We start from the raw sequence: 13,090 nt of genomic DNA on the forward strand, positions 1-13,090 counted from the left end.
TCCTTATTTTTCTGTAATTCTCACGTCGGTGGTGGTTTGGGAAGGACGGCTCCTGTCTGTGTGGCTCCCCCTGAATTTGCAGTGTGAAGACCACAGCCACATGGGCTGGTGTCAAGTCAGGATTCTCTGTCCGCTTCTGACTGTCTCCTCTGTGGGTGTCCATGATTATTATTAAAAACGTAGAGCTAATGAAATTGGGTGTAGAGAAAGGACATAGAGTGTGTGGCCATATTAAACACTGGACAGGTGTTGGGTTATAACCATACCGTTTCTTTCACTGCAGGAAGTTAAACCGAATTTAACAGAGAGAATTCAGGACTATGATGTGTCTCTTGACAAAGCCCTCGATGAGCTAATGGATGGTGACATTATAGTGTTTCAGAAGTACGTACCCTTTGAAGGGCTTTTCTCTCTTTGCACGAAGATCTGAAGTCCTGGAACCAGAAAACAGATCACCTCTAGACCCTGAGACACGTTTTGTTTGGTGTTGGCAGCGTGTTAACTGCAGCTGGCCTCCTCTTGAGTTTGGGAGTTAGGGGTGGTGAGCTTTTTCCTCACTGGATGCCTTTAGTTCCTAAAAATGGTGACAGTGAGCATGATAACTATTTTCAGGGGGACAGAGGTCTTCATGGAATAGCGAAAGTGTTGTGTTTTCCTGAAAACATGAAATTCCTTAGCCTGCACCTGCTGGGGTAATCGCTTGAGTCTGTCTTCACGAGAGCCAGCAGGTGTGTGGTCTGAAGACAGCCTGGTGGCACAGCAGGCTCCTGAGGCCTTGTGGCTGGGCAGGACAGTCCTGGACCCTGGCCACGGGGAGGCCGCCAAACATGGGGCCAAGAGTGGGGCGGCAGACTTCTCCTTAAGGGCCAGGCAGTGAGGATTGTAGGTTTAGTGGTGACCCGCTCCCGTCGAAGGAAAGTGCCAGCTCACCAAGCCCCGCTCAGGGAAGGGACCCTGCACAGCCGGCAGGGTGGGCCCCGCCGTGCGTCCTGAGTCCTCCTCCTTGTCCAGAGGGCACCGTTCTGTCTCGGGAGTGAGATCAGGCGTGGAAAGCAGCCGCTCAGGGCTCACCTTCTGTCCGTGGTCCCTTTTTCCTGGTGGCCGGGCAGGCTCCTGGCTTCGGGAAACGCTGGCCCGAGTTCAGATCCGCAGCGCTTGTGCCACTGTTGCGTGGGAGACGGTGCCTTTTTAAAACAAGCGAACAGTGAACCTTGGCCTGGACTTCGATCGTCTGTGTTTCTTCCGCTTCCCCAGGGATGACCCCGAGAACGATAATAGTGAATTACCCACTGCAAAGGAATACTTCCGAGACCTCTACCACCGTGTCGATGTGATTTTCTGTGATAAAACAATCCCCAACGATCCTGGGTTTGTGGTGACACTGTCAAATAGGATGAATTATTTCCAGGTATTGGATCAAACACTCTTCCCTTCAGATTCCACACCAGGAAGACCACATTCTTACATTAAAACTATCTTGCTGATGAGGCTGTGTAGTGAATTTGGTTCTGGGGGAGGGGTTACCATCCACTGTCTGAGGAAGTTCCTGCTCCAGGCTGGTTGGTGTTGATGGTACCCGGGACCAGAAGCAGTGTCCCCCTGACTCCCCCGCCCCCGGCCATGTTCTCTTCAAGATCCTCCCTACCCCTCAGCAGCTTTGCTTCTGTTTTAATATGCTGAGTGTGAGCTATTAAAATAATAGCCTAAAGAAAATACAGACCTCCCCATTAAAAGTGAAAAGTGCTTTTAAAGTTCTTCCTCAGATATGCTGTTCCCATGGAGACATACTAAGAAATATAGTTTATCCCTGTTAAATAGTAAATTTCTGGGGCATTTAAACTCCGGCAGCTTGTGCCCCGTTCGAACATTAAGCAGTTCGTCAGTGCTAAGTGCACGGGCCAGGCTCAGTTTGCTCTGAGGATGGAAGCCTCACTCTCTGCTCCCCTCCAGGTGGCAAAGACGGTCGCCCAGAGGCTCAACACCGATCCGATGCTGCTCCAGTTCTTCAAGTCTCAAGGGTGAGCCGCAGACGCCCGCCGTCGTTGGGTCCTGACTGCATGCTTTCCATAGCCCATCCATTAGTTAGAGCCCCTGATGGACACAGCTCACAGCCGGCCACCTCGCCTTGCCTAGTTTCAGCGTAGAATTGTCACCACTCACATCTTGACCCCACTGCTCCAAGGTGTCAGAATAGCAGGCAGCCTTGTCTAAAGCCAGCCTTACTCTAAAGACCACACGCCTCCCCTCCCGTGTTCTGGCTGGGCCCGTCCCAGCCAGGACTCCGTGTACAATGCAGAGAACATTCCCGTGTGACAGATGCAAGGACTGGGGACCCAGGGATGGGGGTCACATTTCAGGGCGAGGGGCAGGGCAGAGGCTTGCTTTGGTGCTCACTCACGGGTGTGTGTTTTAGGCAAATAAACAAGCCTTGTGTTGATGTACTGTTCTCTTGTGTAGTTACAGGGACGGCCCAGGTAATCCTCTTAGACATAATTATGAAGGTACTTTAAGAGATCTGCTACAGTTCTTCAAGCCTAGACAACCTAAGAAACTGTACTATCAGCAGGTATGAGCCCAAGTTAACAGACTGTGGGTCATAGAAAACTCGGGTTTCTGTTGGGATGGGTCTAAAATGCCTTTCTTTTTTCTTAACAGCTTAAGATGAAAATCACAGACTTTGAGAACAGGCGAAGTTTTAAGTGTATATGGTTAAACAGCCAATTTAGGGAAGAGGTAAGTATTTTCATGGTATGAAATTTTATTTTTATTGTGGCTTGTTGTTTCTCTCTCCTTAGGCCTTGAAAAACTTTCTGGTAACAGGGTCAAAGGGCTTCCCTGGTGGCTCAGCAGGAAAAGAATCTGCCTGTAGTGCAGGAGACATGGGTTTTATCCCTGTGTCAGGAAGATGCCCTGGAGAAGGGAATGGCAGCCCCACTCCGGTATTCTTGCCTGGAGAATCCCATAGACAGAGGAGCCTGGTGGGCTACAGTCTGTAGGGTCACAGTCCGTAGGGTCACAAAGAGTTGGACATGACTGAAGCGACTTGACAACTAAAACAACCACAGTAAGGTCATAAGCGGCAGCGTGTGTTAGAGACCCTGCCCCAGCGTCTGAGAACTGGATGGGAGGTGGGGTGAGCTCTGTCCTCGCCCGCCCCCGGGGCTGCAGCGGAATGACGGTGTGACAGTGTCGGGACTGTTGTCACCGACAGGGACCTGCATGCTTGGCCTTGGGGCCGGCAGCCTCTCCTGGCACCTCGCAGGCGCCCTGCCCTGTGTTGGGTGGCTCCTCTGGCAAGTCAGACCCCTAGCCGTTCGCCTCTCTGGCCCCACCGGGTGGAGAGGGACCTGGACCACACGCCATCAGTGTTGCCCCCTGTGCACTCTGTCGGGGTGAGGAGACAAGCTCCACCCTGGGCCTCCTCGTCTGTCTCAGCGTTGAGAACTGGACAGGCTCTTGGTGACTGTTCTGGGGGAGAAATTCCTGAGGAGCTGTCCTGGGAACCACGAGCTTTCTGCCTCAACCTGGCCGTTGATAGATGCACAGCACTGTGGGGTGGGTCCCAGGCTGGGTGGGTGGTCTGCGTGAGGGTCGGCAGGGAGGTGTCGGAGCTCAGTGCACAGGCCCCGCGTGTGTCATGGTTCCCCTAAAGCCTTGATCTTGTCATTTCTTAGGAAATAACACTATATCCAGACAAGCACGGGTGCGTCCGGGACCTGTTAGAGGAATGTAAAAAGGCTGTGGAGCTCGGCGAGAAGGCATCAGGGAAACTTAGGTGAGTATTTCCCAGAGATGGAGGTTGGGGTGGCCCGAGCCTGACCCCACCATTGCCCCTGATGTATCATTACCGTACTCGGCTTTTCTGTCCTTGGCAGCAGTTTATTTAAATATTTCGTGGTTTTTCACCCGTTTTTCCCTCCCTGATTCTTGACACTAATTAGCAGCAGTACAAAGGGAAATTGACGGAGAAAAAGCCAAGCAGAGGAAGTGAACTCAAGCAGAATGATCGGCTGAAACTGGAAAACTTGGGGCTCGCTTGTGTCGGGGAAATCGGGTTGCTTATCCTCCATTTCTCTTGTGTTCGGGCCGAGGGAAGAAGCACCAGATTTGATGATCAGTTTTTATTTCCGAAAGTTGGGTTCTCTTCTTACCACCTTGTCTTCCGGGCAGCACAGAGGATGAAACAGTCCTTCGGGCTGTTGGTCCCCAGAATGTTTTCTTTGCAAAATTAACAGAAGAATGAGGCCTTTATTATCTAACGAGTGAGAAGAATATCACCAACCCTGCTTACTCTGGAACCATTGTGGGAAAGGCCCGCACAGGTCCCTCCCCAGGCCCTGGCCCGAGGGTCCCCTTCAGACTGGCCTTACCACACTTTCCGAGGGGACCCCCGGCCAGTGTTCTGTCTGCTCCCCATGGATACTTGCTTTTGACACTTAGATGTTGATAAGGACAAGCAGATCTCCATACTTTGTAATAAAACCCTTGTAGAAAACCATTTGTTGGCTTTTTCCCCATGAGTTTGTATAGTTGATTTTCTTCCTTGCTTTGCACAGGCTGCTAGAAATTGTAAGCTACAAAATTATTGGTGTGCATCAAGAAGATGAACTATTAGAATGTTTATCTCCTGCGACGAGTCGAACGTTTCGAATAGAGGTGCGTGTCCTCTGACTGCAGCAAGGGGCAGGGGCTGGGGAGTTGGGAGGGGGTTGCTATGACCTGGTGGGAGGTGGGGGCCGTGGCTTGTTCAGGTAACACAGCAACTCCCAGAACATGCTGCCATCCCTGGGGTTAATTCTCCCAGGTTTTGAAATTTTAAATGTTGATACAGTAGACCTGACCTAAAAGCTACTGTTTCAAGTGTCTGCCTCATTTGGTGACATGAGTACGTCCATGTTGTTGGACAGTTGTCAACGCTGTCCATCTGCCCCCAAGGCCCCCGCCCCACCCCCCCACTCCCAATGTGTCGCTTGTTCGTCCCTAGAAATTGATTTCAGTGGTGGATCGCCAAGCACATCTAATCAGAAACCCGAGCCCTGATAATTGTAAAGCGGCTGAGATTGCCGCAGTAGCTGCAGTGATTCATCATTTGGTCTCTTAAAACTCGGCGTTTTCTTTGAGGTTTAGATCTTTCTTCTGACTTTAAACCCTCATCATTCTCGTGAGCCCCTAACGTGACCTTGTGGCAAAAATCTGCCCTCACTTCCTTGCTGGAGGAACGAGTCAAAGAGTTCGGAATCCAAATGTGCAGTGCTGTGTTGGCCTTAACCGAACGTCTGCCCACTCTGTGTGTCCCCAGGAAATACCTTTGGACCAGGTAGACATCGACAAGGAGAACGAGATGCTCATCACGGTGGCTCACTTCCACAAGGAGGTGTTCGGGACGTTCGGGATCCCATTCTTGCTGAGGATACACCAGGTGAGGCACCCTTCTGCCGGCTGGCTGGCCGCCCCGGGTCCGCTCCACTCAGCCTGGGACGCTGCCCCAGGCGGCTGCACAGGTGGCCGTGAGCCGCGTGAGCATACATGCCCTTTGTCGTCTGCAGGGCGAGCATTTCAGAGAGGTGATGAAGCGGATTCAGAGTCTGCTGGACATCCAGGAAAAGGAGTTTGAAAAGGTACACGTTTCTTGGATACCGGCAAGTCATTTGTCGGGTGGGATGCTAAAGCCTTGACTCTTTTTTTTTGCCAGAGGTGTGAGTTTCGCTACTCTTTGGAATTAACGGAGTTTTCCGTTTTTGTCTGTCAGTTTAAATTTGCAATTGTGATGATGGGCCGACATCAGTACATAAACGAAGATGAGTATGAAGTAAACTTGAAAGACTTTGAACCTCAGCCTGGTAAGAGCCCTCCTGTGGAGACGCAGGCCGTCAGGGCCCAGGGGGCAGGTGGCCCCGGGTTCGAGGACCAGGCCTCCCTTTCCTGGCTGGGGAGTGAGCCTCGTTCTCGTCCTCTGTGGAGCAGGGAGGGACAGTGGCCTGCCTCCGGTGACCTTGGCGGGCGTCACACGATGGCGAGGGGGGTAGCACCTGACAATGCCACACGGGGAGCCAGTGACCTTGGTGGGGTGTGGGGGCCCGTGCTGCCCAGGAGGCCCCTCGGCTGCTCCTGACCCCAGGGCCCGAGTGCTGGCTCAGTGGTCTCACCGTCTCCTCTCCCTACCAGGTAACATGTCTCACCCTCGGCCGTGGCTCGGGCTTGACCACTTCAACAAAGCCCCGAAGAGGAGTCGCTACACATACCTTGAAAAGGCCATCAAAATCCATAACTGACTTCCTCCCCGGCGGGCGGGCGAGGCGGACCGTGGTGGGTGTGCCCCTTACCAACAGCCGAGAACTCTGGTGCGTGAGCACCACCCCACGTCTTCAGCAAGAGGATTTGCTGCTGGTGTTAATTTTATTTTGTTGAGGCTGTTCAGTTTGGCTTCTCTGTATCTATTGATTGCCCTTTTTGAGAAAAATGAAGGTGTTTTTATAAAGCTTGGATGCCAATGAGAGTTATTTTACGGTGACCACGATGCCAGGCGCTGTCAGCGTGTCGGGGTGCGGCCGGCGGGCGCAGCGCTGGGCGGGCGCGGCTGACCCCCTCCCCGGGGCCCGGCCACCAGCCCGCAGCTAGGAAGTCTTCTGTTTAGGCTCGTCTGACGTCTTTCCCTCAGTTATACTTTCAATGACCTTTTGTGCATCTGTAAAGGCGAAGCAGAGAAACTCACAACCTAATAAATAGCGCTCTTTCCTTCACTGGTGTCCTGTTGCCCCTTCCTGGGTCTCCCCGGCTGCCTGGGTCTTTTTAATAAACTCGTCTCCCTTCCGTCAGCCCCTGCGTCCCACAGCCCGTTTGCAGAGCAGATGCACTGAATACAGGCTTGACCAGACACTTTGGGGTCTTTTTATTCAATTGGAAAAAAAAAAAAAAAAACACTGTTCAAATCCAATTAAGGTGTACTATGCTGCCTCTGGGCAAACCTGATGATCTCAAGAGTTCATTCGAGCAGGTGAAAAAATTATAAATGGACTCGTCTGCTTCAAATGGGACAGACGGAACCAAGAAAGGAGGGCCTTTTAGCTAAGAGGGTATGCCCACTGGTGTTCGCAAGCTGTTGACTTTGTATAAAAAAAGTTAAAAAATAAAAAATAAAAAGCAAAAAAAAAGAAAAATGAGATTGTATATTTAAGGAATGGACATGTACAATTGACCACGGGGAGGAGGTGGTGGCTTCTGTCGGGTGACGGAGTGGCCCCCAGAGGTGTCGACATTCATCGTGTGTGGTTTTCTTTCAGTCCGGCTGTTTCCTTTGGAGCTGACGCCAGCTGCGTGTCTAGTTTTGAGTGCAGTAAAATAGAATCAGCAGATCACACTTAGTTTTCATCCTTTTCCAATATTTTTCTGTTTGTTTCTGTAGCAGCAGTGTACACCAACTCTTCCTGTATATTGCCTTTTTGCTGGAAAATGTTGTATGTTGAATAAAATTTTCTATAAAAATGATAATTCAGTGAGTTGACGTGGAAGTTGAGGGAGCCGTCAGCACTCCCTGCAGGTAGGCCCGGGGAACCTTTTATCGCTTCATGGCAAGGTTTTGGGGGTTCTTGCCTCCTCTTCCTCCTCCTGTTGAAGCTGAAGAGATTGAGGTTTTCCAGGCAGGAGTCGAGTACACTGAGATGACTAAATACGGGAATGGCCGAAGGCGTGGTCCAGGGGGAGGTGGCCTCGCGTCCCCCACCTGACACGGCGTGTCCACTGGCTGCTCTCCACCTGGAGGAGGGCCTTCCTGCCCAGATCCCCGCAGTGACCATAGACAGCGCTGTCTTCCTGCAGAAAGTCACTCCCCAGGTGCACGACTTTGAACGTTTATTAAATTATTCGGGATTTTTTGTTTTTTAGGTTTTGGCCAACGGTAGATGAAAGTCTTGGGTCACTGAAACTTACTCCCAGGTTATTAAAAGGCTTTTCTCAAAGGCCGTTTCACAGTGTGGGCAGTCAGCACACTGCCTGTGATTCTCTTCCATTCCTTCCCAGTCACAGCCTGAGTCCAAGTTCATAAAACCGATGGGGGCAGCCGGGATGGAGCTGGACCTGAAAATAACTCCTTGCTTGGGGACCCTGGAACAACAGTGTATCATTCTCGAGGGGCTTGAGGTTCCTGTTACTACCAGAAACAGTCCAATGGGAGGAAGGGTCTCCTTGATGAGAGGAGCAAACTGTTTGCAAACATCCATTTCAAATGTCAAGGTCAAACCACAGATCCTGCTGTGGGGTGGGCGATACTGGCATTTCCTCGAATAGGAAGTGGCAACCAACTTTAGGATTCTTGCCTGCAGATTTCCATGGACAGAGGAGCCTGGCAGGCTACAGCCCATGGGGTCGCAAAGAGTCGGACAGGACTTGAGCAGCTGAGCATGTGCTGGCATTTCTGCCAGTCTAGGCCTTGGCGTTCCGACCACTCAATGCCCAGTGGAATGACCTAAGTAGTGGCGGAGTGGGGTATGCTCTGTCCCCTGCCCAGGGAGAGAGCTATATGCCCCAGGTGTCTACTGAGTATCTGAAATGTGACTGAAGTAGCAGAGGTGAATTTTTATCACTGATGTAATTTTTTAAATTTATTTGGCTGAGTCAGGTCTTTTCCTGTGCCGTGTAGGATCTTTCAACGTGGCATGGGCTTATTTTCCCAGTGGTGGCGGTGATTTAGTCGGTAAGTCGTGTCCAACTCTTCCTACCCCATGGACTGTACATTGCCAGGCTCTTCTCTCTGTGGGATTTCCCAGGCAAGAATACTGGAGTGGGTTGCCATTCCCTTCTCCAGGGGATCTTCCCGACTCAGAGATTGAACCTTGGTCTTCTGCATTGCAGGCAGCTATTTTACCCACTGACCCACCAGGGAACACTCAGGCCAGAGTCCCTGGTACTGCAAGGCAGTTTCTTGACCGTTGGACCACCAGGGAAGTCTCTGGTTTAGTTGTAAATCGCCGCATGTGACTGAGGCGTCCTGACCACATTTTCCTCGCTTTGTGGTGGTGGTGGTATGGTGAGTCCCCTCGAGCCGTCTTGAGTTAGTGCATAAAGCCCTCGTTAGTGCCTGAGAGTTTTCTTGACCTCATTAGAGGAAGCCGTGGGGGCGTCCAGGGGCAGAGTGGGAACCAAACGAAATAAGGGCCCAGTTCCCCCAAGGTCCTCCTTCAGCACCTCGTGCCCTCTGTTAACTTCTAATGAGGCCTGGAAGCAGGGTCCCGGGCACCCTGGGGAGCGGGCTGATCAGAGTGGTGTCTGCACGTTCAGAGGCAGGGTCCCTTTTCAGCAGAGGTCTGAGAGGGCACTGACCCACCGGGGTTGGAAGGGGGCAGGCAGGCACCATCAGAGGGATCCTGGATGGGGTGTATGCTAAGTCTCTCAGTCATGTCCGACTCTGACACTGTGGACTGTAGCCCTCCAGGCTTCTCTGTCCATGGGGTTCTCCAGGCAAGAATACTGGAGTGAGTTGCCATGCCCTGCTCTAGGAGATCTCAACCCAGGGGTTGAACCCGCGTCTCAGGTCTCCTGCATTGGCAGGGAGATTCTTCACCACTAGCGCCACCTGGGAAGCCCCATTCACAGCAAGATAGAGCCAATTTGATACATGTGCCCACTGCAGTGTCCTTGCCTGGAGAATCCTGTGGACAGAGGAGCCTGGTGGGCTCCACCGAGTCGCGAAGAGTCGGACATAACTGAAGCGAGTCAGCTTGCATGCGGAATTATGAGATGCTGTGGGAGAGAACCCGCACTCAGAGCCCCGTGGAGCCTCGCCCGGTCCCTTCCCCACAGCAGAGAGGCGGCCCCTCATCTGTTCAGACCCAGCGCCGCGCGGGTTGGAGCTGCTGTTGGGCTGGTTCGTTCCACCCTACCCCGCACTGGGCAGGCGGTGGATACACGGGATGGCAGCGCGGCCGTGCTTGGCTGTCCTGACCCTGCGGCACCTCTGGCATCTCCTGCCTCTGGCAGGAAGCTGCAGGAGGCATCCCCAGTGCCTGCCACACTGTGCCCGTGTTGGGGTGGGGGTGTTCTTTGTCTCGTCTCTGGGGGCCCGTGTGGTTGGGAAGACCAGAGCAAGGGTCCTGATAAAGGCCGTCACCACTGAGCACACCATGGGCCGGCAAGGAGGCGAGTGACCAGGATAGAGAGGGAGTGAAGCCCCCGGGCTGGGCACTCAGGGCCTGCTGAGTGCAGAGCCAGCCTGGAGACCCACACTCACTGCCACCCCTTTCTGAGTGCTGCCTCCCTGCTGGAAGGAGGGGAACCCCACTTTAAGATGAGAGCTTTGGGAGAAAGAGGGGCTGGGCCAACCTCCTCCACCTCCCCCAGCCCAAGCCCTGGCCCCTCCTGGCCAGCCCCGGAGGTTGGTTCAGATGAAGAAGGAGCCTGGGGAAGCCTCAGGGAGAGAATGGGGTCCCATGCACCCCAGCCTGGGTCTACACTGAGGTCTGGGGACCCAGAACCAAGGCCTCGGACATCAAGGAGTGGGACTTCCCTGGTGGTCCGGTGGTTAGGAATCCACCTGGCAATGCTGAGGATGCAGGTTCGATCCCTGGTTCGGGGACAGAGATCCCCCACATGCCTTGGAGCAGCTAAGCCCACACACCACAACTAAGACCCAACGCAGCCAAATAAATATTTTTTTAAAGCAACAAAATAAACAGACTAAGAAGTGGGAATGGTGCTCTAGGTCAAGTTGTCCGAGGCAGCAAGTGAGGAGGCTCTGGGATGACGGGGACTTCAGGGGCTGGGCCAAGGGGACAGCCCGAAACCTGCTGAACCCACCTGTGCACAGATTTTGAAGCCGAAAAATCTGGATTTTTTTTTTTTAAGTTGACACTGGGCAGTCTGAGTCAGAGAGGCCTGGAGTGGCTCCCTGGGCTCACGGACCACTGCTGGGGAGCTAGGCAGGGCCTCGTGGGTGGACCGTGGTGACTGAAGCAGGCCAATCAAGGGGATGTCCAGGACACTACCCACAGCCGGCACTGTGTTGGCCGTGGGACCAAACACTCCTGCCCGTGGACCTCTCTGGAGATCTGAGCAAAACCCGGCAGGTTGCCTGATGGGCACAGGATCAGACGGCCGGCTGGAGCTCTGCAGACGGGTCTGGGTCCTGGCCTGGTTCTGGCAGAGCCAGGCAGGCTCGGTGACTCTGGCCCCCCTGGCCTGGGTGCCTCTGCAGGGCTGTGGGCCTCCAAACCACAGATTGACCAAGTCCCAGCTCCACACCCCTTACTCAGGGTTGTGGTGGCCTGTGAGCCTGCCTGGCCTCCCTGGTGGTCAGTACACACAGGTGGTCCACTTGGTGCCCCCGTCCTGATGTATTACGAATGGGAAGGTGTTTCCCAGGGCTGGATGCCTAGTTTGTGTCAGATGCTTCATCTTCATCTTTTCACGTACACACACACACACACACACTTTTATTTATTTGTTTATTTTTGGCTGCACTGCGTCTTCATTGCCACACTGGCTTTTCTCTGCTTGCAGCGAGCAGAGGGCTACTCTCCAGCTGGGACGTGTGGGCCTCCAGTTGCAGCGGCTTCTCTTGTTGCAGAGCGTGGGCTCCAGGGCGAGCGAGCTTCAGTAGTTGCAGCACGGGGGCTCAGTAGTTGTGGCGCCCAGACTTCAGAGCACAGGCTCAGTAGCGGAGGCAGGCGCATGGGCTTAGCTGCTCCTCGGCACGTGGGGTCTTCCCGGATCAGGGATCCCCTGTGTCTCCTGCACTGGCAGGTGGATTCTTCACCACTGAGCCACCAGGGAAGCCCAGATGCTTCATCTTCTAACCTTAAAAATCTGAAGTCCCAGGGCCTTCCCTGGCGGTCCGACTCTGCACTTCCTTTGCGGGGCAGGGGAGGGCAGGGGTTCCTGGTCGGGGAAGTTCTGCATGCCTCGAGATGCGCTCATAAACAGATGGGTCCCTGTTTGGATGTGGATGCCGGCTTCCCATCCGGCAGCTGGTGCCACCCCCGGAGTTCATGCTCTCCCGGGTTTTCCGGGGCATCTTGGGGGGAGGGGGCAGAGGGGCTGCCGCCAGCCTCTCCGGGGAGGCTGACACCCAGATCCAGGGAAATCCGTCCCCCTACGGGTCCTTTCCCCCTGCTGGTGTGACACGCTCCGCCAGTGCCATCGCAGCAGCACCAACCACCTGAAGGCTGCATGGTGCTTCCACGCCAGCTCCCCAACCACGTCTCCACTCTCTACACAGGCCGTCCCACCGTCTCACATTTTCTGCCTGTGCAGGAGCCTCGGGCCGGCAGAGCCGAGGTTCCGGCTCCCCGTCTGGTCACTGGATCCAGACTGGCCGTCTCTCGGCCTCAGCTTCTGCATCTGCCTTCCCAGACGGTGCTGAGCAGGGACGGACGCAGTTGCCACCTTTCGGTGAATAAACCATAGCTCAGTGACCATCCCACCTGACTACTCGTCCTCCTCTGCCTCTTAATTCTTCCGCTTCTGTCCCTTCTCTAGCAAATCCCCTTTAATTCAAAAGAGGAGTGAGTAATATTTGTTATATTTTGTAAAACTGAAAATATCCCTTTGGGGGATTCCCTGGCAACCCAGTGTTTAGAATTCTGAGCTCTCAGTGCCGGAGGTCCTGGTTCGATCCCTGGTTAGGGAATTAAAAATCTCATAAGCTGTGCTGTGTGGCCAAAAATTAGAAGAATAATAATAAAGACAGAGGGGAGATGCCCTGTAATACAAATTATTTTTAAAATTTATTTTTAATTGAAGGATAATTGCTTTACAATATTGTGTTGGTTTCTGCCAAACATCAACATGAATCGGCCATGGGTGTATATACATCCCCTCCCTCTTGAACCTCCCTCCCACCTCCCACCCCACCCCACCCCTCTTCATTGTCACAGAGTGCCAGTTTGAGCTCCCTGAGTCATATAGCAATTTCCCACTGGCTATCTATTCCTGGGTCGGGAAGATCCCCTGGGGGAGGGCATGGCAACCCACTCCAGTATTCTTGCCTGGAGAATCCCATGGACAGATGCGCCTGGTGGGCTGCAGTCCATGGGGTCGCACAGTCGGACACAACTGAATCGACTGACACCCACGCGTGTACAACGTACATGTTTCCATG

General features: G+C 53.5%; 1 protein-coding gene across 2 annotated transcripts in view; it reads left to right on the forward strand.

Moving 5' to 3' along the window:
* The window catches only part of USP7 (ubiquitin specific peptidase 7), a 54,718-nt gene extending 47,247 nt beyond the window's left edge, over nucleotides 1-7,471 (forward strand). The window contains exons 21-31 of one of the 2 annotated variants that reach the window (XM_052636425.1): nucleotides 284-384; nucleotides 1,255-1,408; nucleotides 1,951-2,018; nucleotides 2,458-2,566; nucleotides 2,656-2,733; nucleotides 3,675-3,775; nucleotides 4,557-4,656; nucleotides 5,300-5,419; nucleotides 5,547-5,618; nucleotides 5,750-5,840; nucleotides 6,166-7,471. In XM_052636425.1, the coding sequence (XP_052492385.1) occupies nucleotides 284-384; nucleotides 1,255-1,408; nucleotides 1,951-2,018; nucleotides 2,458-2,566; nucleotides 2,656-2,733; nucleotides 3,675-3,775; nucleotides 4,557-4,656; nucleotides 5,300-5,419; nucleotides 5,547-5,618; nucleotides 5,750-5,840; nucleotides 6,166-6,272 (1,101 nt within the window). In that variant the 3' untranslated portion in view covers nucleotides 6,273-7,471. The remainder of the gene's footprint in view (nucleotides 1-283; nucleotides 385-1,254; nucleotides 1,409-1,950; nucleotides 2,019-2,457; nucleotides 2,567-2,655; nucleotides 2,734-3,674; nucleotides 3,776-4,556; nucleotides 4,657-5,299; nucleotides 5,420-5,546; nucleotides 5,619-5,749; nucleotides 5,841-6,165) is intronic. The other variant, XM_052636426.1, reaches the window with a different exon arrangement.
* Nucleotides 7,472-13,090: the final 5,619 nt, after the last annotated feature.

The sequence above is a fragment of the Budorcas taxicolor genome, chromosome 2, assembly GCF_023091745.1.
Source record: "Budorcas taxicolor isolate Tak-1 chromosome 2, Takin1.1, whole genome shotgun sequence".
Taxonomy (NCBI): Eukaryota; Metazoa; Chordata; class Mammalia; order Artiodactyla; family Bovidae; genus Budorcas; species Budorcas taxicolor.